A 24,026-nucleotide genomic window follows, 5' to 3' on the forward strand; every position below is an offset into this window, starting at 1 on the left:
ACCAATTCTATGTGAAAGGAGTACAAAATAATATTTCTGTTTACAAAAACTAATGAAGGGATATAAAATTAAAAGTAAGATACAGGATTCTTTTTATACTTTTTTTATACAATAACAATAAAATTTAAAATAAAAAACCAAAAAATTAAATTAATGATCTAATAAATTTAAAATTACTAACAAAATGTTTATATTTTAATTTTTTTAGAGTCTCTGTTTTTTTAAATACATTACAAACATTAAAATACATATATTTACAAAATTATTATCTAATTAATTATATTTACATATTAAAAAACCTAAAAAATAGTATTTAATAAATTAATATAAAATAACTTAGTCAAAATAAGTCCTAGTCATTTTACAATCCTTGGTTTTCCTTCTTCACTATTCCAGATTCCGTAACAGAAATACATTAGTAAACCTGGGAATTACAAAAGTTGGAGAATTATTTTGTTTTGTAGGTCAACTAATTTATCATAGAATAATCATTGTATGAGTTGTGTGTTTTTACTTTGTGTTGTTATTTAGAATTTTTTTCTACTTAACTTTTAATTTAAACACAGATTTTCTAAGGAAACGTGAAGTTAAACTCTGTTCCAAACTGCAGCTTCATTTTCTTGTAAATTCTAATAATCTGTATGTTTATAAGTATGAAATGTTTATCTAATATTCCAAATTTGTAGAAAAATTATCTGTCTAAACTGATGTGTATCTATACATAAACGTATACATGTACGTATTAGAGCTTTGTGAATTGTCCTGGCAGTTACTAAAAAGTTTAATTTAAACTTGGAAAACTAAGTTTGGTTTATCCTATTTTCTTTCAAGAAAATACAATTATGGTATTTAGAAAGTCTTCAGAGTGTCACACCAGGTTTATCTACGTCATAAAATTTTGAGAACAAGTTTGAACCTGTTACTTTAAACTGTGTTAAAAAGATAACGCTTAAATAAGCGTGTTTTTTTAGAGATAAAATGAAAAGAAAACTTACCTAAGACTAGCCAGATGAAAAATCTAATCCAAGTTAAGTGATTGAGTTTTAACATAAGATATACATTGATAAATATACAGATTACCGGGAGGAGAGGAACTGGATACACCTGCAATTGACATCAAAATTTAAGTTAATGATGATGAATGAGAGTCATCATTATTCAAGTTTTATGTTTATAGAATCTGAAGTGACGTACGGTAACTTCCCCTCGACACCCGCCTAGCCTAATAGATTCGCTCACCATACAAACGGCACTTCTATATGCGACAATACTTCGATCAGAAATTGAACCAGCAATCATTTCTAAGATGTTATCTCGAACTGCATGCATCTCCGATGAGGTAACATCAGTTTATCAATTAATTCAACAACGGCTCATTTTCTTAAGAATCAAAGGCGATTAATCAATTTAGAGATAGTCCTAGCTGCAGTTTAATCAGTTTTACTACTGTACCAAAGAAATGACTTGGAACCAGATTACTGCCAAAAAAACGCATGCATATCTTCTGTAGAATATGGTTGTCTATAGTTTGATTATTATAAAATGCAACTAAGGGTGACAACTAAGTAAAATGTAAAACTAGCGGGCATTTCCAATAAATCAGGAGTAAGGGCACTCAGTCATCAGCCTCCATTATAAACATATCGAGTAAAATTTAAATTTATCATCGAAATCATTTTTTTTATATCGATTTCTAACTTTGCTTAAATATATTTTCTGAAAATGAAGTGGTTTTTTTGTATGAACCCAGCCTTTTATCCCCTTACTAATTTGTCTTCAATTTTCTCCTCGTATTCTAAATTGAAAATAAATCCTGTTTGAGGGAACAAAAAAAATAAAAATTCATAAAAACCAAAAATGAAATAAATCTTAAGGGATTTAACAGTTGAAAACCATTTAGCCAAAGTAATTTGCAACTATTCCAAAATGGATCACTTTTTTATTCTCTCTGGTTGTTCCTTTTCAGTCCTTATCTGAACATTACAGGTATGTCATTTCTTTCACATTAACTTGATCCACTATCACTGTTATGGTACAGAATAATCAAATGCGATGTGCCTAGCTTTTTCCCTTAAACTGTCTTTAAAATTTACCTTTGTATAATATCATGCTTCAAATGCCCCATATAACATATTTCAATCAATCCATTTTGAATCACTGATAGAGCTATACTCCACTTAAATCGTACTTTATTAGATCCAGAGTAAGAATACTCTTTCTAAGAATCAAATCTAATGGCTATGTAAATCGCTTATACAGGGTGACCAAAGTTATATGCTCCACCCACTTTTTTTTTAATGGCGGAAAATTTCGAAAAAATAAAAAACACGTATTTAATCATTTTTAGTCTAGTTTATTTTCAGTGATTGACCCATTTTTTTAAACCCTTGTATCTCGAGATACAGCATCCAATTTTTGTTTTTCAAATGGAACGTTATATTTGTTGTTGCATATTTTTGTAGTATTTGAGCTCCTAAAAACAACAACAAAAAATTCTTTGAAATCGGTTAGGTTTTTCAAAAGTTATGGGTATTTAAAATATGAAAAACAAATTTCAGTTTACTGTCAAAATTACGTTATTTTTTTTAAAGAATCTATTCAAACTGGGCTCCCACGCTTTGCTTGTAGCAGCACTTATGGTGGCGAAGTCAAGATCTAGGCAGGCTAGAGTTATTCGACGTTTCAGATCATCGACTGAAGCCACGGGATTAAGGATACTTTACACTTTATTTTTTTAGGTATCCCCACAAAATATAGTCCATTTGGGTTAAGTCCGGAGATCGAGGTGGCCATTGGATCGGGCAATGAGTCCCTAAGCACTTTTAATGGAAATTTCTGTCCAGGTAACCTCGAACCACTCTCGCCGGGCAACCATCTTGTTGAAAATACATATCTATCCGACGTTGTAGATGAACATCTTCAAGCGGAACTGGCAAAATGTCTCTGAAAAAAAAGTTGGATACCTTTCACCAGTTAAGTTCTCTCTGTAGAAGTATGGGCCGATTAGTTGATTTCCTATAACTCCACCCAAACGTTTGTAGGAAAAACAACCTGAACGTCGAATAACTCTAGCCTGCCTAGATCTTGACTTCGCCACCATAAGTGCTGCTACAAGCAAAGCGTGGGAGTCCAGAGTTTTGGCTTGCCTATCCGTTGGTTGTGCCCAGTTTGAATAGATTCTTTAAAAAAAATAACGTAATTTTGACAGAAAACTGAAATTTGTTTTTCATATTTTAAATACCCATAACTTTTGAAAAACCTAACCTATTTCAAAAAAAAAATTTTTGTTGTTTTTAGGAGCTCAAATACTACAAAAATATGCAACAAAAAATATAACGTTCCATTTGAAAAACCAAAGTTGGATGCTGTATCTCGAGATAAAAGGGTTTAAAAAAATGGGTCAATCACTAAAAATAAACTAGACTAAAAATGATTAAATACGTGTTTTTTATTTTTTCGAAATTTCCCGCCGTTAAAAAAAAAAGTGGGTGGAGCATATAACTTTGGTCACCCTGTATATAAAAAGAAAATCAAATAGTTTTAATCTATTTAATTACTCACCTTAAATGATAACTTCACCTTAGATTGTGGCTGTCGGCCAATAATAATCGTAAAAAATATTATCAATATCGCTAATAATACTGCTGCGAAGATCACAAACGGTTCACTGTTCAGTAGGTAATTGCTGCCAAATGCAAATATTGCGCCTAAACAGACGCACATAAAAGCTGAAAAGTGAGAAAAAAAATTCCTATTATAAGATAATACATCCATGACGAGTTTTGAGACTGACAGGGCGGCGTGTCAGTGCTTAAAATTTCATAACCATGGAGTTTTCGGACATAGATAAAATTCTCAACGGTTTTGTAAAAGCCTAAAAGTAACAAACATCTTTTGTACTTACTCTCTGAAACTAATAAACGTTTTAGTTTTAGTAGAGCGAATAATAACTAACAACAAATTATAATCTGTAAAAACGATATTACACGCTTTTATCTTAGAGTCAGTTATAAGTTTATCAAAGTAGTGAATTGCTAAATGCAAAAGTAGTGTCACGTAAAAGGTATTAAAATTCTTAATTATAAAACCTATTTTTTCTCATTGGAAATGAGAACTATTGGAATCTACGTGAAAATATTGCATTCCAAGTAAAAGTATTACTAAATGTGTAATAATTTTGAAAACCGTTCCTTAGATTTTAGATGGTCCTTTTATAAGTCTTTTTTTTTTGTAAAAAGATTTATTTATATTTAACTATATTCCAAGACTTCCAACTTACAAAACCCAAGCGATAAAGTACTAATTAAAAGTTAAGTCATACATACCAACAATTAATGTACACCATTTAACTATAGAACTAGTTAATTGATTTGGTTTCAATGAAACTTTAGGCACATTAAGTAGTTTATTACTAAATCCATAATCTTTGTATTGTTCAAAATATTGAGAACTGGATTGCATTTCTTTGTCTTCGTATCTGTGGGGTGAACAAAATAGAAACATTAATTCAAAATGATGACCGTTTTCACTGCGCTGTTTTAGAGAGTTATACAACACAAAGGAGAAGGTAATTTCTCCACATTCTTAAGAGCTTTCAACAGTTCAAACAACTCTAACTCAATGGGATGCTAATCTCGCAGAAAATCATTATTTAAGCTTGTAAACCATTTCACCTTCGAGCTTGTTTAAGTAAACAATTATTGGTTTTATTATTAACTCAAAATTTCACACTAATTTCTTTAAACTTAGAACTGCTAAACAAATGATAAGGTTATTACACTTTACAGTTTACTCTTTTAAGCCAATCACGTATGTTGTCCGTGATTTTCCTAGTTTTTGATTATGATTAAAAGAATGTCCTTTAGTGAAGCTATCATAATTGCACTAAGTTGCGTTCATTGTTCACGCTCGACCTAATTTTTAGTAAATTTCTACTTACAATTCATCATAGAATTTTATTTTTTAAGTGTAGGTTTAATTATTTTTATGTAAACATATCATTTTTGTACGCGAATTACTTTAATTTACAATAGAATTTAATTTGCAAATAGAATTTTCCTGAAAAAATATTTTAAGTAGTGTTTTTGACAGACTGATAAAATTGAAAATCTGTATAGCACTTTTTTTTCCCCTCATCCTTAAGAGAAAGTAACAAACAAAGTAAGTGAAGGTTCTCATCACTTTTCCTCACTACTAATCTCAAGTTTTAAAGATTCAATCATAAATTCTACAAGTATAAAAAAAGTATACCTTAAAATCAATACACAAACAGCAACCATGGTGTAGGCCATCAATGTACCTAATGATGTCATTTCGATTAACTGTTCAGTGCTGAACAATATCGATATTAGGCCAGTCAGTAGGCCAGAAATAGCAGTCGATCTGACAGGTGTTCTAGTGCAGCTGTTCACCTTTGATAGATATTTAAATATCAGTCCATCGTAAGCTATTGAATAGAAAATTCTTGCCATTCCAAACAATGAAGCTAGGAGGCTAGAAAAAAAACAAAACAAAAAACAAATTAATATAAATAACATATTATTAAAGTAAAGGTATTGTTAATATTTTGGAAATCATATTTTAAAAAAACATATCAGAAGTGATAAAATTCTACGTTCTATTGCGATTAAGTTCGGCTTAAGACTATGTTATCTCTAAATTCTTAATCGAATATTATTAGTAAACTACACACAACGTAAACCTAACAATTTGTATGCCTTCCCTGTTGTGATTCCTCTTTTTCAGGACTGCCGACTCCCTTATCTACCATAGCCTTTTTTGCAGTGTAAAGTAAAAGAAGGAAATTTACCCGACCTCGTTTATAAATTAGCCTTCCTTGCTAAAAAAAAAAAAAAACAGGCGAATAGAGGAGATGATTCAATATTCAGAAGTAATTTTTTTTGCAAAAAAACAATCGTACAGAAAATAAGCAATGACTGGATGGTGCATTATCATGCAAGCAACAACACTGTATCCATCCTGATATTCTGGACGAATTCAACAAATTCTGGACATCAAACGCTTCCAAACATTAAAATAATAATCACCAGTAATTGTTCGTTTAGTTAACTGGTCTGTGCTTACTGTCGTTAATTAATTAAATACTGTGTTAATTTTTTTATGCTGTTCGACCAACTAAATCTTGAATAATTATCAACTAATCTTGAGACAACTAGAAGTGTAGGAGAAACAGGAGATTTTTTTTTCTTCTTTATTCCAAGTTAGGAGAAAATGTACGTATTGAACTGCTACAACTTTCATGCGAGATACAGAAAATATAAAAAAATATAGAAGTTGTTATCAATAATTAGGTTCAACTCTTACTCAAAATTATCATTCAATTTGCAAGATTCACAAAAATGTATTCAAACGAAAACACGATTGAATTCAAACTGGAAAAACTTAGTTGTCAAAATAGCGTTCATTTTATTTCTAAATTATTCTTCCTCTGGTGATTAGTCCAAAATCGGTCAGGGATACAATAAAAATGTGTGCAAGGACGAATAAAATCAGATACTATCAGTAGCACTGCGAACCCTAACAACATTCTGAGGGACCCTAAATGGAAGGGTTTAAATTAGGTCTCATGATGGGACTAAATCTAATTGTAAGGTTTCTTCCTCTGTTTTTTTCGGTTTTTGAGATATTTTGAAAAATTCGTAGACTACTTTAGAATACATAGATATTTCCTGTGTAAACCCCGATACAAAAATTTGGCATGAACTCAATACTTTGGCATGAGAAAGTGAATTTCAGATACTTGATAACGGTAGAAATAAAGTCGTTTCAGTATTTATTTACTTTAATGATATCAAACGAATAAAAACAGCACGAGAATTACAGTAATGAGGGACAGGTGTTTTAGCTGAAATACGTCATTAGCCACATTAACAATCACTAATAAATTAATTTCATTAAAATGCGTAACTAAGATAATATGCACTTACCAGCCAGTAACTGCAGCTGTTGCACCCACAATCACAAACCACTTTACTACAGAAAGTTCTAACTTATCCAATACATAGGGATATGGCGGATTGTTAATTAGATGCTGAAATCAAATAATTAGTATATTACAATCAAATAAAAAAAGATAACATGAATGAAATTATCTCACCATAAATATTATTCAAATTCTAATATGCTGAGTATTGTTTCTAGTTGATTTTATCAGCATTCATTTTTATTGTATTTTTGAACGGTATCGCACTTTCATCCATCATTAGGATTACATTACGACTCCACTTTCGTTTCCACCTCGTATTATACTTGCTAACTTGAGTGAGGAAGGTTACTGTTTCCTTTGAGGACGTTATTGTTTCTAGTTTATGTTCTATCATATGACTGCGTAATGTGACCATAATTTAGCAGAATTTTTGCAACTTATTTAAAAATTCCTTGATGTAAATAAGTGATAAACACTCCTTTTTTTCTATTTAATAAGGAAATAAATATATTTTAAATCAACCCAATTGTTTGCTTTAATAAGGTTATGATTTAATGCAATCGGGCATAATATTGCATTAATGCAAAATAATACATTTACTAGTTATAAAGCTAAGAAATCTCTACAATTGAACAAAGTTTCATAGAAATATGAACAATAAGAAGATAATTTGAGGCTCGAAATTTGAATGAAAATGAAAACCTGCAAAACTTAACTTCCTATAAATCATTAACTGTTATAACAATGATGATTGTTTTATAATATAAAGACATGATCTAAAGAAAACTCTATGCGCTTTCGATTGAAGGTTCTTTATACAAAATTATATTAAATATTTACCGGATCCGTATACGGCCACATTAAGGTGAAGGTAGTTGAAATACAGGTGTAAACTATAACTGCGCATGATATACTCAGCACAAGTGCCAACGGTATTGTTTTTTTAGGATTTTTTGCTTCTGCACCTGAATCAAAAGAGAATTTGTTATTTTTAATCTTAAAAGATGAACATTTTGTGAAGAATAAAATTTAATGAAACAAAATTTGGATAACTGAATCATGTTACATTAGAAATTAAAACTAAAAAAAAAAGAGAATAAGATGGCCTTCTTTTTAGATAACTATCCCTTGAATCCTCTATCTATGTAGTTAGGATATACTTCTGTCACCTTATCCTCCACATTTATCATATAAAGGCCTAGTTCTTCTGATCTGATAAAACACATATTTTTTTGAAAAAAATCCAAGTTTATTAGGACCCCGTGAAAGAAGAGAGATCTTTTGGTTGTTTTCTAAAGCAAAAGAAATGTAGACAAATTTAAAGTTTGATACTAAAGTTTTTGTTTATGACTTAAATCTAAATACAGTGTAAGCATCTGGAATGTGATGATAATGGGACCTATAATTTTTTGATAAAAATAACCGGCTGATTACACGAAACATTAAAAACATATATTTTTGTATTAATTTATTACAAAACAATAAAACCCCCCATTAGTAAATGAAAGTAAAGTAATCGCCTACTTTATTTTTTCAGTCGGGGCTTAAGCTACCAATGAGTTTAACTTACGAAAGAGTCAACTTAGGTGACGTAGACGAGGGGTAGTAATTAGTAAGTTTTCCAAAAACGAATTTGTAGTAAACCACTACATCCGCCCATCTCAACAATGAATATGCAATTTTGACGATCCTAAGTAAGAGAAAGCCAAGTGTGCACTCATTTAATGTCTAATTTTCTTATAATGAAGAAGAATGTGAAACACAATTTTCTCCCAGCAGGATTTGTCTGCAAATAGGCATGAGTCAACTTACAGTTAATTGAAAAAAGGATTAGTCAGAATTGATAAAACAAAACTAAAGATAAGAATCGATTATCTGACACAAGGGCCACCTTTACACAAAAATATTATTAATTAGAATAAACAAATAATTAAAAAAAAGAAATCTCTAAGTTATCTCACCTGTAGTGGCCACAGTGTCGAATCCTGTGTAAGCGTAGAAACATGTAGCCGCGCCTTCCATCACACTGGAGAATCCATACGGCATGAAGCCTCCAACTCCGCCACCTGGAGAAGGTGGTAAGGACCAATTCTTGGGATTCACATGTATGATACCCACAACCACAAGTACTACGATGGTTATACTATTGATTGTGACGAATATATTGTTAAATGTTGTTGACTCTTTGACTCCAGAACTGATAATGGCTTTAAAAAAAAAAGAAGAAGAAAAGACTTAGGTTCTAATAAATTGAGAGCAAAAAAACATTGCACCACCCAAAACAAGTAGAGTTACCTTGCAACATTCATTTTACTTAATTAGCTTAACAATACATCAGTTCAATGGGAGATAAAATGGCAAAGATGTTAATCATACCTTTAACAAACAAACAAACTTGATTAACAATCGTTCTCAAACATTACGGGGCGTATTTTAAATGTGAACGATATCATCTTTTGATATCTTTTCCTTGGCTAGTGGAACTTGACGACGCCAACTGTTCCAAGATGCTTGATGATCGTGCGGTATGACTTAAGCACCGATCCTTTATTTCCTACGCTATTCTATTATATTTAAAACTGGCTAACAAATGCAACCTTTCTACATGTTATAGAAAAGTGTGAAATGTTTTTGCAAATTGAGGTCGAACGATTGTTTTATGAAAGATGTCATCAGCTTGATTGCTCAACAGGGGTGTCAATCAAAATTGGAATTGGGTAAATAAATTTGCCTTAGTTAAACACCAGAGGTGAAATATCTAACTAAATCTAAACTAATTTAGCTACCTAATTTAAGGAAGTGCATTTTTTTTATTTTTTGGGTAGAGCAAGTAGCTAATATAAATATCTATATTGTAAACTATAACTTACCAGTAAAAATTATCATGAGAGCAAATGAGAAAAAGTCTGGATAATGGGATAGATATTCGTATTTCATGTGCATTGTGCTGTTCAGATAATGCCCTATTGCACCGCTAAATAGTGAATCAACATATCCACTCATACCTCGTGCCAGACAAGCTGTACCTGTAAAAAAAAAGTCCTTAACATTATTCTCAATTCACAATTCAAACGAATGAACTGACAATTCTCTAAGGATTACTAAACAATCCCACAATAGCATTTACATAGGACTTACATAGGCTTATGTAGCCTTGTAAAGCTGCCTGGATGCCTAGAAGATGACGAATCTGGAATTGATTATTTCCAGTTTTAAGGTCACGGCAACACTGAGTTTCTTCGCCTGAAAGACTGTAGCTAGCCTATCAAGGCAATCTGAAGTATCAAACCTCGGTTTAGCCCGGTACACCCCAGTTTTTACCCCTTCTTCTTCCGTCTTGGACCGTCAGTGTACCACACTGAAGCACTGGCGGCCCACGATTCTAAGACTGTATGGAATAGCAAATTTGAAAGCTATACCGTCAGAAGAAAACTTTCCCTTCAACTCTTCGCTGTGCCTAGAGCAGGAGCTAACAGCCTCCTTGCCTTAGCTCTATCCACGAATTGGATGTAGATATTTAGTGATGGTAGATTAAGAAGAATTTCCAAGGAAGGTGGATGTGGTCTACAAAAAACGACCTTTCTGTTCTTTTGCTTCCAGTCGATGTTAAGATAGATTAGGTTCTACTTTATTTTCTAAACAGTATTCTTCCTTCAAGATGGGTTAATGTAAACAACTAACTTTTACAAAATAAAAACTCACCAATAACAAATTCCAGGCAGAGATTCCAGCCAAGTATAAACGCTATGAATTCACCAATTGTTATATAACAGTAGGCATAAGCAGAGCCAGTGCCTGGAGTTCGTCCCGCAAACTCAGCATAGCACATTGCTGGAAATAAATAAATACTAACTGAAAAAAGATTACACAAGAATTAGTTTATAATAGTTTGCTATAGATGATGATCACGTTAATTGGAAATGAAATCGTTTACCTTTCATTAGTCAAGGCGGATGCAAACCGGAAGTAATAGAATTAAAAAAAAAAACAGCTTTGATGGCAACAATCTCAGAAACATTTCGAACCAACTCGACCAGTGTCGAGTGAATGTTCATTGTTTGAGTGTTACGGCTGTAAATGTTTAGTGCTTTTACGCAGGATTCCCATGGGAAGGTCCGGAAGTTTTTTGATAAGATGATAGATATCTTGATTTCTAGGTAGTGTTGTGGGACTTCTCTTCTTCAGACCCATTTTGCACTTTTTTCCTTACTGAAATTAGTAAGAATAAGGAGTTTGAAGAAGTCGCTTAACCAGAAATGTGATTCACTAGTTTTTAGGTACTTCAATTTGGAAAAAGACCTATCGCTTTTGTAGGAAATCCAATGTAAGGTAATGAATTTTAAGAGTACTCTGAAAGATCCACTTACATTTAAAAATACAATTTTAAGACAGTGCACCATCAACTTTACATTAAGTCAACAAACATTTGGTCTTTTTAAAATAATAGCATGACCATACAAGAGTTATTTTTTTCAAGGACTCTATAGAGGATGGCACAATAAGGTTTTAGCCAAAATAGATGGCCGGAAGTATCGCTTTATTTTAATAGATTATTCAGTTTATCGGATAGACTTGAATGCGGCTCAAAAGATTTTTCTTTAAAATAGCATAAATATACTTTTTCTATAAAACATACGAAAAATAAAAAGCACTTTAATATAAATTTAAAAATATGATAATTATTTACTAAAAAGAAACTTACCAGATAAAGTACTGGCAATACCTGCCATAATGAACGATACAACCATGGCAGGACCGACCTTGTTCGCCAGATCTCCGACCATTATATAGACACCCATACCCAACATGGATCCGATGCCCAGAAATGTTAAGTCGAACACGTTCAGCACTCTCTTCAGTTCGGTTTCTTCTTCGTAGAAGAATTCCTTCTTTCGGCTCATTTTTCCCCATATGCTCTGCCATATTTTCTGGAAAAATTAACATTTTACAAATTATAATTGCATTTAAAAGAAAAAAAATTGTTGAAGTGGGTTCTAGCAGTAATTAAAAATGTTGAAATGCAAATTTTATTATGCTACCTTTAGCATTTTTAAGCTCATCCTTAACTAACAAAAATAAATTCTAGTGCTGATATTCCACAGAAATATTTACAAACTAAAATCAATTCTTTTAAATCAAATTGCTTGAAACAAAAGGTAAGCTGTATATTAAAGCTAAGAGCGATTATCTTCTTACGGCTCAAGATACAATAAAAAACTAAAGTAATGCCTATTTTTTTCAGGCGGACTTACGTCCATCTACCAATTAGGTATCGTGGATACGTTTGTAACATATTGTTGATATTGAAAATTATAAACCCGGGTAATAATGGATAAACCAAAACAAAATTGATTGTGTCTATAACAACGAACGAAAGGTTGTATTTTTTATGAAATTAAGTGCTTAAAATAGGAAGTACCTTAGAACAAAACAGAAAAAACAGCATAATTTAAGGAACTTTTTAAATATGTTTAAAATTTTAAAGGTCTCTTTTTTCAATATGGACACACTTGACATTATTCTGCCATTATCGTGTAATTATCAGGCGTTTTCTATTTATTATTATGACTTCTGTTTGCTACTTTGAGCTAAAAATTTCCTTTATTTCTCATTAATAAATTAAGTCAATTAAACACGCGTTTCAACTACTTTTTATTCCCTTTAAATAATTTTCAAAAAATTACACACAAAACTCAAAATTTAAACCAAACAAACAAGCTTATTAGGAAGTTTCTTTACCTTCTTAAAGGCTATACTTTTTCACTTTGATTCTCATCTGACCCAAACATTTTGTTTTGCTTAATTTCCGATAAATCGCAAGTAGCTCCCCACATTTCTATTCATATATATTTATATACAAGGCACGTCAAAATCTGAAGTCGTTGGCGCCCGAAGGTTTTTTTAGTGCAGTCTCTAGACAATGGACTGTCCATCACCGGACAGTGAACTGTACGAAGCACCTTGGAAGAGAAAATCTAAGGGCTAGCAGCAGGATTCAAACCCGTGATCTCCGCGTTACAATCCACTACTCGCAGACTACTCAGTTATTTTTTTCCCTAACGTCAATCTACTGTTCACAACAGCAGAGGTTGAAATTCTACGATTGAAGGAAATTCCCCGACCAAAAGCACCTCTTTACTGAACATATTCCATTACATCTAAATTTCACACACAGGAACATACTGAATACATATTTCAATTAATTGTGCTCGAAAAGCCTTTGTTGGAGTATTACGGAGTATAATAGGGGTTGGTATCACTCTGAGGTGTCACATCCGTGCCATATACGATTATAAAATGTGTATAATGTTAGTAAGTAGTGAATAAATTTCAAAAAATTCAGAGCCACAAGAAAATGTTTCAGTTAAAACCTTGAGTAAGCCTTAAATAAGAGGTAGTCGTATGCCTTTAAAACGGAATTTTATTTAATTATAGGAAAAAACACTTATATGTTACCTTCACATTGTAGGAACGTAAGTTTTAATATATTCTTACGTCTTGATACAGCAAATTTTAAATGAAGAGAATTATTTTATCATTACTGATAACAAAATCTCTCATTTACCAAATTTTTTTATCAATTTCTATTACGAAATCAATGGCAATCAATTCTAATTTGCAACTGTGATCAATAATATTACAGGTAGATTACCTTTTAACTTCAAAGGAACTCCCTTATGCCAAAACTAAGCAATAGTGAACAGCCTGATTATCTGTTACCTACCAAGTACCAACCGCTAACACGTTAAAAATAAAAATAAAGGTTTTGAAATTTAATAAGTGTAAACAAGATGAATAGAACCACTTCATGCTGTTACAGTATTATTATTTATAACCAGCTAGTAATTTTCAATTGTTTCTCTAAATCCAGTACAAAGCTCAATGGATTAAGTTAGCAATTAATGTAACTGATTAAAGTTCGTGAAATAAAGGCCTTTTTATTTTTTTAGTATAATGTGAGAATGAACCAAGAAAAGTTAAGAATTTAAATTACTTACATTTTATACGATTTTATTCAATATTGAATGTGAAGAATATAATTACTGTATAAATATTTAAATAAACAAAATTCTAAAAAAAGTTTAACCAATTGAAATATTCACATATATTATACTACTATTAAATTTAGCGAAGAAACGAATTGTCTTTTCTAAATTTGCCAATAAATATGATTACGTGCGGTATTCAAATATTTTGTACTAATTTCTTACATCAAAAGATAATTTCAGAAAAAAGTGTTAAAATGTATTACAAAATAGATGAATTAGGAAGAATAATTCGCGCTTTGCATATGTTTAGTGATTTGATCTAAATCTGTACCTTGAATTTAAATTGCACACTTCCTTCTTATAACCTTGTCATGGGGAGAAGTTGTTGTCATGGTTAACCAATGAGTACTGTATTGTGATTTTCCATTCATCTACTGCAATGGTAGTGAGTGAGGAGATACTATTAGTGAACAACTAATTTAAATTTAAATTCTATAATTACATTAAACACCAAGTACATAAGTTTTGGGAGTTTTGATAAATGGACTAGATCAAAACTTCTAGTTTTAATTATAAAGTCTTAATAGCAAAACTCATTCGGTCGATGTACAATTTACAGATTTTTACCCAATAAATAAACTTAAAAATTGGATGTTGTTCTAGGCGTTTAGTTTTAAGTTATTAAGCGTGCTAAATTTTCAACTGATATAGCATTTTATAAAACGACTAGTTGAAGGTCTTTAAATAACTTAATGAAAAAGTAAAAGAAATTTAAAAAAGACAACAGATTCTCTAAGATACTTATTTTTCTTTAATCTAAGATGCATGAGCATTATTTTTGAACATATTGAACTAAATAACATTTTCCAAGCTAATGAAGTAGTTACCGTTTTAACACATGAGCATGGCTTGTGATCGAGAGTCTGAACCGTAATCACAGTTCTAGTTGATGAAGTCAAAAACCTAGTATCGGAAAAGAAAATCGAATCAAAATAAGACACAGAAAAGTAAAAGGAAACGAACATTTTGCTCGCTATATAAATATTACGAAGTATTATATTTAAGTTTTGTAAAAGAAACTTATAAATCAATAACTAAGTTGAGATAAAGGAAAATGGAGCGTTATTCAGTTTTTCTGATCCAAATATCACCTCCCTCCTTGGACACTATTTCCTCAAATAAATTAGATGTTCATATTATCTTGTAATAGTTATAAAAAAAAAATAATGAACGGCCTTTTGTACAATAATAAGGTCAACGATAAGCGCTCTTCCGGCACAAGGGTAATTGCCCAGGGGTCTGAATATTCCTTGAATAGTGGAATCGCTTTCAGTTAGGATGTGAATTTGAATTTCCTTTATCTCCCCACGGAATCTGCAAGTACCATCACGTTCTAGACTCACTTCTTTGGGTGCCCTATGAGTCGTCAATGTTCCAAGAGGAAACTCCCCAGTTTGGGGAATTTATCTTTACTCTGGCCAAGGCAAGCTTCTGATCTGTTACGGTTATAATTCGCTAAACAGATCGCTTGTCTCAGACTAGGATATTATGTCACTTCCTCCTTCTTTAACTCCTCGTGAAGAAAACCATCGCCTACCCTTCAAAAAGGATTAGGCCCCAAAACATTACTTAATTTCTTTCTTTCAACTATCTCACGGTAATTGGGATAACTGCAAATAGTGGAGTTTAAAAACATAAATTGACCGTTTTTGTAAAAAACAGCATTATATTTTTGTTTAGAATGGAGTATTTGTTTCCCTACAAATAATAAGATCAATAGTAGGTTTTCAAGAAAACCATGATTATATCAGCACATATTATTTCAAGTAATCAGAGTAAAATCTGCAGAACTGACTGAGTCTAAAGAAGTTCTGTTTTGGCGTTTTTTACAATATACACTATAATGTAGAATTGTTTTGTCAAAAACTTGAATTTAAAGAAGAAAAAATCCTAAATTAGAATTAGAACCTTTATTAAACGGTATTTTGAATGTTTTGAGTATTTCTCACAGTTGATTCAGTCGGTTTTCTCTTAACTTCGTCTTCAGGGTATATAAGCATAACATTTCATTTAAGTTTAATGAGACCTCATGAGATATTTGATAAAACATTTACGTTTACTTGCATAACATTAGATAAAAGAAATCCAATTAAAAGTAATATAATATAAATTTGAAGAAAATCGAAAAGTTTGAAGTCCCAATAAATAATTTATATTTTTCTGTTATTTTTTCATGTTATTTCTGAAAATTTCATTTCTTATATTGCTGAATAAGTTTTATATTTGGGAAAGTTTGCAACAGATTTTTACTTTAATTATTTATTAAATATTTAAATTATAAATTATAAAAATTGTATTCGTCAAGATATAAAACATCAGCTGGAGGTAAATGTCAAAAAAGGAAAAGAGAGAACTAGAATAGAAATACCATAAAAGATAATTAAACATTTTTTACGGGCATTTAAATAAATATTAAAAAAAAATCCTTGAAGACTACATTGTAAATATTTTTTATATAATTTTCAGCAATACGAGGAAATGCAAAGAAGGACCCAAAACCAAACAAAAAATACTGTAGTGGTGTTTTTTGTCTTTTCTTACTAGACAAGAAAAGTGTAGTAATCTTAACCAATTTTCCATTCCGAGTTTACACTGGAAATATCCGTTTTGTGGTCCCATGAGGCAGAAAATGTGATTTATAGAAAATGATCTGTTAGTGTGTAAGTGAGTGAGAGAGAGAATGAAATTTCTCTAAAACTTTAATTCAGATTGGGCTTTATTATGGAGAACCGACTCCAACCTAACGAGGTCGAAAAATCCCTCAATCACATTTACTACTTTTATGAATGTGGTTTTTTCTTCACTTTTTTGAGATTTTCGTGAAAATAGCACTGGTTTTTTCTTTAATTTCCCACACATTCCACTCATTGTGGTTTACAAACTTCATTTGTAACATATTCTATGGAAAATTCAATTAATGGTACTTCTGAGAGAGAGAAGTTAGTTTCACTTTCGCACAATGGGCCATTTTAGTAAAATTTCCGTACATGCATATTTTAAAAGGGAACTGAATATGTAGATAAAATTCTTGTTGGATGAAATTCCATTTCCTGTTGTGCCACTTTACTGAATGGATTACTTAAGTCTGTGAGATTTTCTTAAAAGTAGCTCTATTTTCCTTAAATTGTTTACCTTCGTTATCCTAGTGTTGGGCTACAATTTTTTTTTGGGAGGGGACAAACAAAAAAATTTAATCGAAATGTACGGCCTCCCACCACCAGTACAATATTCTTAAGTAGGTAGTGAAAAGTTACAAATCTTAAGAAATTGGGTTCAACCTAAAGTGCCACTTTACCATTTAGATTTTAGCAAATTGCTTGCTAATAGTTCCAATGTTATTTGGCAGAAATACAAAAAACTTAGCTTCCTACCTTCAATTACTAGCCGGTCTATTTCTATTATTTGAAACGCCTATCCAGGATTTTTCATTTACGCAGATTTTGTAAGTGAAGGATGAAACTCTTCTCTTAATGACTTATCTCTAGCAATGTCTCTTCTCTAAACTTCTCAGAGTACGTCGATATTAGAGAGGTTCCACTGAATCACGTTTCTTTCATCAGAAGCATTTTCTGATACCTTTTCTGTGTTCACAACAGATATTTTTCGCAATAATGGGGGGGGGGAGTTCCTTGAAACTACTTCCGGTAAAAATTCAATTTGGCAAAAAACATGGACAAGTTCGTTTTACCTTCCTGTTTAGATTAGTACAGATTTTAAATGAATTTTAATCGTAAACTTACTGTTTCAGAGGAGAAAGTGATGACGTTTAAGCTAACACGGTTTAAGGAAAAAATCTTTAATAATTTTTTTATAAATTAATTTCTTACCTTAGAGAATAAATTTTTTATCATTTTTGGTATTGTTTATTAAGCTCTACTAGACTGATTATTTAAAGTTCACCCTGTATGAATAAATCACAAATATTCACTAGAATAATCACTTAAAACAAAAACAAAAAGTCAGAAATTAAGGCAAAATAAAAACTATATTCTTATAAAAATACTTGTAGCGCATTATTTCTTGAATTTTTATGAAAATGAAGCAAACAAGCTCTAATAAATAAGTTCCGTTTAAATAATTGCACAATGGCAATAGCACGAACTCTTCACGACGTACACAGTATGATATCCGAACGACTACTGACTGACGAGACTAATTTACACTATCTCTTACTCCTGCCACGGACATAAAACTCATACGTACTCAGGTGAAATTTTTAGCTACTTCAATGAGTTTAATCACTTAATTCTTATCAAAACACAAAGAAAAAAAAGTGTGGGATAAAGTGGATTATTATTAAATATTATATCTTAAATGAGTGATACGATGGTTGGTTTCCATTTTTTATGAGTGATTTCGAAATATATGTCTTGACGTTTTTCGCTAATTTTGCGAAATATTTCTTTCATAGAATTCGTTTTTTGCTCCTTAACCCTAGATTTAGAGGAAGTATAGAGATCATGTAAAATATACAATATACAATAGTTTTCATAGAAAATACCCATTTTCAGATTCTAAGATCCTCCCCTACCCCCCCAAAAAAGAAGTATTTAGAAACTATATATAGTCAAAACAAAAATCAAAGGATGCCTAAAAATAATGTTTAGTTCAAAAGTACACCACCACAGCTGTCAGTAACAAACGATAGAAATCTCTCGAAAACTATTAGGTATGTACTAATTTCTAGATCGACATTTCACCAGGTATCGGTTTTTCTCAAAAAGCCTCGGAACTATTTCCTGTAAACCTCATACACTGATCGCAAACAGATGGATCAAGGAAATTTTATTTGAAGCATTTTTCCCTGAAAATTCTGACTACAGCACTTCTACTGTTAGATTTGTTTCGAATTACTTTTCACGGAAAATTAAATTTAGGACATTTCTATGAAGGGGCAGGATAGGCTTCGATCTAAGAACAATTGAATTTTACTCAATCAGCTAAAATCCCAAGTTATGAATTAAATGGAAACCAATAGTAAAAATTTAAATACTGAAAAGAAAACCTCTATACTTTTAGAAACAGAAAAGGCGCATAAGTATTCAAACCAGATATTTTTTTATAAGATCTGCCATTTTGTAAACCTTGTTAACTATACGAAATGATAAGACTAGTTCATTTCTTTAGATGACGGTTTAGAGGTAAGTCATACAACTTATGAAATCTCTTGCAACTTCCTATCAAATAAGATGTATTTGTACAGGCCTTATAAGTTACGCCTAAACTTTCAATAAATATAAATTTAAGAAATATCGTAAGAAATAATTGTAAAAACTAAAACAACATCAAGAGAAACCTTTGAATGAATCCTCTCCCTTAATACTAAATGTATTATCAACGATCTCCAATTTTCAGTTCTGTTTTTGAGAATACTAAACAACGAGAATATTTTCGTACAAATACCTGTTATTCCTTATCAATCCTCAGCATTCTTCAAAAAAGCAGCATCCCAGGAGGAACGAACTTTCTCTGACATATCTTTCTAAAGAGTGTATCTGCTTTAAATCTTCAATTGTACTCATAACTGTTACTGTGCTGCAAGAACAATAACTTCATTTAAATAATTCCTTGCAAATCAGCTTGTCTTTCGTTATAGTGAAAGAGCTAGCCCAAAATTAGATATTTTAATCAAAGTTTGTAGGCCATGATTAATAATATTTGCTCGTTAAAACTTAACTAAAATTAATGCAGCACCGTTTCTAGGATTTAATTGTGCATGAGAAATAAAATAATCTTCGATTTGAGTATATCCCAAAAAAATAATTCCATTATGGCAACTTAAAGTAAACAAATGTTTAAAAAAAAAATCACCTAATTAATATGCATGAACTAGCTAATAACTAATAATTATTTACCTAATTACTAATGACAGACAACTATTAACATTAATCATGGCATCCTCGACGCCAGGTAAGCATAATAAATAAATAATATTATCATTAATTCTATGTCACTATATCCACAAGTATCTTTTGTTTTGGGCCAACATCCTTCACTTGGATGTTCAAAATAATGGCCATTTAAAAACCCTTGCAAGGATGGAAGAAAATAATTATAATAAAGTGAAAGGTAAATAAAAAAAAAACCGTCAGTCAATAATCGTAGACAATTTAACAGAATGGAACAAACAGGATAGATTCATTAAAAGCATATTAGGTCGTGGAGCAGGTTGGAATAATTTTCAATTAATTTCGTTTTATGAATAATTAATTTTTCCTTCCTGTTTTTTTCTAAATTAATTAAAAAATGCACAAACTATAATCAAGATGGTAAAAAATCTGGAGGAAATGTTACACTTCAATTATTTATCTCGGAAACTAATTTTTTTTTATAACGTTATACTAAAATCAAAGTAAAAATTCACTTTGCGAGAAAGCATGTAATTTATTCTGATGGGAACGCAATTTTTATCAGCAATAATTGAAAGGCCAGATCGGCAATTTCAATGTGATTATTTAAAAAGTAAGTTACCTCCAGTTGTTTAAATTTCTACAGAGATCACATCGCTGCCTCAGGAGCAAAAGCTCCTGCAAAGTTAATATTCCAAGCTTAGCGATTTTCATCTAAAAACAATCAAATTATTGTATTTAATCTATAAATTTAATGACTATAAGAATTTGATGCCACATACCTTCGTACTCTAAAGTCTGATAAGCGATAACTAACTCCTTCAAGTGATAGTGATTAAGTAGGTTATATATAACCTCCCTCTAAGAAATGCTGATACTCTTCAAGGCATGCATATGTATATTTTTTAACTTAAATTAAAATTTTCTTTATTTAAATAAAAGAAAAGACATGAAGATTTGTTTTTTAAGTATACACCTTTTTTTTTTGCAGAGAAGTAATTTAAATGATATACAAAGGTAGCATAAAAATTAACGAAAAAACTTTTCCTTTATTAATAAATAATAAATTAATAACGCAAACTTTTCCTGAAGCTAGAATGGTAATATCCCGTGCTTACTACCTTTATAATTAAGGTTTTAAGAATGATGTGATGCAATCTCTTCAGAAATCCCCATTAGAGAAATTTTAATACCGACGAACATTTCGCTAAGATTCAATATTTCGGTGAGTGGAGTAGGGAATGCTAGTAATCGAAGGATATCGCATTCTATCATGGGGTTATAGTCGGATCTATTCCCACAAGTCTTTCGTGTCACTCATTCACTGTTTCCTGAAAATAGATTTTATACGATAATCACTAGTTGTGGTTCAACCGCAAATTCAGTTCTCATCACCTAGGCCACATGTGTACCACATTTCATCCAAGATGCTCGTGGACCATTTGATACCACATCGACGCAGTACATATCATTTTAGCTAGAAAAAATACTCGAATGGAAGTGATTAACTGTAGAATTCCAAAATTGAAGCAGGTTGCACACTTCCTCCAAACCGAAATACCATTTTATTCAATTAAAAGTAAAACAATGCCTATTTTATTAGGTGGTCGTTAGCAAACATACTTTACTGCAAAGTTCTCATATTAATCAGTAAACAAAATTCAAGACCTAGACCGGGTATCGAACCCAGGATCACAATAGATATTAGCTTTGCAGTTCTCGTTTTATTCAAGTAATGGCAGTAATATCATCATCAGCTGTACGGTTTAACACATCCACCACTAAAAAAATAAAAAGTTGAAATAGCTCAATATATTGTAAGTTTAATTTTTCATACTTCGAGGGGTCGATAGCGATATAATAAAGAACGATAATATATCGACTCAAGGTCTACAAAGGAAACTAAATAAACTGTTTCTACAAGGGCTTAAACTCTTTCTTCTGTTCATATTCAATTAATGCTGTAACATCGTAGAAATAAAGTTCAATAACATATGCATTCAAAAACAGCACCATCTGGAGTTTTCTCGGGTAACCCTTCGCACCGAGAGCATTTTAAAACACTAATCTGATATTCATCAGATTCTTACGTTCTCTTATTCCAAAAGGCCACTTTGAGGGTTAGTGGTATTCAAGTAATTCTCTTCAGGGTTCTTTAGTATTATTTACGGCCTTAATACTATCCATAAAAAACTTTGAAGTTTTGAAATTGATTTCGCCCTAAGACCATCTACCTGGAATGCAGACATCCTGCGTTAAATATTAAGACCAGAACTAGCATCAACCTTGAATCCTATAAAAGAGAATATTATTTTAAGCATGCAATTATCATAAATTTAAAGAAAGAAGACAAAAAAAAACAAAATAAATATTTAAATTAAAATTTTACTCCTTCAATTATCATTTTTAACATAAATTATACATTGGTAGAAATCACAACATAAATCTTATCCGACATAAAAATGTAGTTTTTACCATTTACTATCACATTTGGCAACAAATGCAATTTTGTTTCCCTTTTTTCTTTTTTTAAGACAAACAATATATTTAATAATAATTTGACTGTCACTGCCATTATTTCTTAAAATATACTATACAAACAATAAAGAGATTACAAACTAGTAAATTAAAATCGAATTTATTTTTACCTTTTTAATCATCTGTCTACTTTCTCTAACCGCTAGTAAGAAAGCAGTATTGGGATTGAATCAAAGTTTAGAAAGTTGAGTTTTTGTAGGGAATACTCGTTTTTTAGAGTGCCCTGAGTTCGAAAAAACTGTTTTTGATAACGGAACGTTAGTTAAAGTACTTGAATGTTGTATTCGATTAAAGTAACAAGTTGATTATTGCTTCTTATATCGAAAAATTAAGGACAAGATTTAAAGATATTAAATTGTGGCTATTAAGACTCGTCATGAGAAAACCTTGTTTAAGCAGTAAAGCCAGGGAGATGTTTTACATGATATGATACATATCATAAAGCTCTGTGTTCTTCAGACATCATGGCAATTCAAAGATCCATGTCACAGTTAATGGGAAACTTCAGCCGGTCTGTCTGGAAGTAATAAATTGGAAGGATTTTGAAGTAATAAAGTAAAGAAGCAAGTAATGACTGCAGCAAGAGAAAGTCGTATGAGTGGTACATAATATATTACTTTTCTTTTCTCTTTAAATTATTATTAGTAAATAAGGCTAATTTATTTTATTTTAACAAATATTTCTTATACCTAATTATTTGTTTTTATAAATAGTAATCACATTTTTTTTCCTTTTAATAGAATTTATTAATAAAATATAGGAGTAATTTTTTATTTTATACGATTATTCTAGAATAATAAATAAGAGACATGCTTCTTTCCTCTCTTTCTTTCTCGCATACACACTGAAAGGAAAAACTAAATTTGAGCAAATTTGATGCATTCCAAAACTATTATGAGATTCGTGAATATTTAATTATTTTATATAAATTTATACCGAAGTTCAACATTTTAGACGAAAAAAATTAAAGAAGAAAACTTTCTTTTTTTTTTTAAGAAGTCAGGTACGTATCCTTAAAAAAAAAAAAAGAAAGAAAAAAATACTCCCCAAAAATGGGTTATTCATAAATAATTATCTACATAAATTTACAAGACACAAAGAAATACATAAATATATATTTATATAATATAAAATGGCATAAATTTTAAGTGTGGAAATTTTTAGGTAAATTCCAGTTTTCCTTTTCTGAGGTTAGAAGAAATAAGAAAATGGCACTCTAACCTCACAAAATTTGAATTTGAATTAAATATTCTATTTACATTAATAAATTTGTTTCTTTTGAATTCTTCTTCTTTTTTCCTCTGATCACCACATAACAACTTCCTTGGATTTTTCTAAACTGGTTGGTTGTCTAAAACTGTGAACAGAGAGAGAGAGTGAAAACAAAAAGCTGATTAATAATAATAATTTTAGTTTTAATTTAATGTCTTAGAACAAGAGCTAGGGATACGCCATCGGTCTTAACAAACAGCATCAGGGAAGGTCTTCTTGTCCTTATATCTTCCAGCTTTGGTGGTAATGGAATCAATATTGAACTCTAAATTCTGTATATTTTTTTGTCTTTTCAACAGATTAAACGTCTAATTGAGCGACTACGGGTAGGATACAAAACTGCCTTTTAGATATTAACACAATGACGAAAAA

The 24,026-nt window shown here is 30.9% G+C and overlaps 2 protein-coding genes across 13 annotated transcripts in view; both read right to left on the reverse strand.

Moving 5' to 3' along the window:
- Positions 1-84: 84 nt before the first annotated feature.
- Positions 85-20,689, reverse strand: LOC141446820 (high affinity cationic amino acid transporter 1-like). 5 transcript variants are annotated; one of them, XM_074113635.1, is made up of 14 exons: positions 20,627-20,689; positions 20,467-20,558; positions 19,399-19,530; positions 11,649-11,874; positions 10,649-10,777; positions 9,817-9,972; positions 8,908-9,153; positions 7,787-7,911; positions 6,948-7,051; positions 5,251-5,493; positions 4,326-4,477; positions 3,562-3,728; positions 996-1,104; positions 87-424 (listed from the first exon to the last, which is right to left on the reverse strand). In XM_074113635.1, the coding sequence occupies exons 4-14, from the start codon at positions 11,845-11,847 to the stop codon at positions 357-359; spliced, it is 1,698 nt and encodes a 565-aa protein (XP_073969736.1). In that variant the 5' UTR covers positions 11,848-11,874; positions 19,399-19,530; positions 20,467-20,558; positions 20,627-20,689; the 3' UTR covers positions 87-356. The 5 variants fall into 5 exon arrangements, with proteins under 5 accessions (XP_073969740.1, XP_073969736.1, XP_073969739.1 ...); XM_074113639.1 differs by lacking the exons at positions 19,399-19,530; positions 20,467-20,558; positions 20,627-20,689 and adding an exon at positions 10,881-11,155 and having other exon boundaries at positions 85-424; positions 10,649-10,798; positions 11,649-11,787; XM_074113638.1 differs by lacking the exons at positions 19,399-19,530; positions 20,467-20,558; positions 20,627-20,689 and adding an exon at positions 14,267-14,361.
- A 1,524-nt stretch (positions 20,690-22,213) lies between these two features.
- Positions 22,214-24,026, reverse strand: part of mol (dual oxidase maturation factor 1 mol) — a 155,123-nt gene continuing 153,310 nt past the window's right edge. For all 8 annotated transcript variants that reach the window (XM_074112960.1, XM_074112958.1, XM_074112957.1 and 5 more), the window contains one exon: positions 22,214-23,739. In XM_074112960.1, coding sequence (XP_073969061.1) covers positions 23,688-23,739 — 52 coding nt within the window. In that variant the 3' untranslated portion in view covers positions 22,214-23,687. The remainder of the gene's footprint in view (positions 23,740-24,026) is intronic.

This window comes from Rhodnius prolixus, unplaced genomic scaffold (genome assembly GCF_049639745.1).
Source record: "Rhodnius prolixus isolate KJV_2025 unplaced genomic scaffold, Rpr scaffold_7, whole genome shotgun sequence".
Lineage (NCBI taxonomy): Eukaryota > Metazoa > Arthropoda > Insecta > Hemiptera > Reduviidae > Rhodnius > Rhodnius prolixus.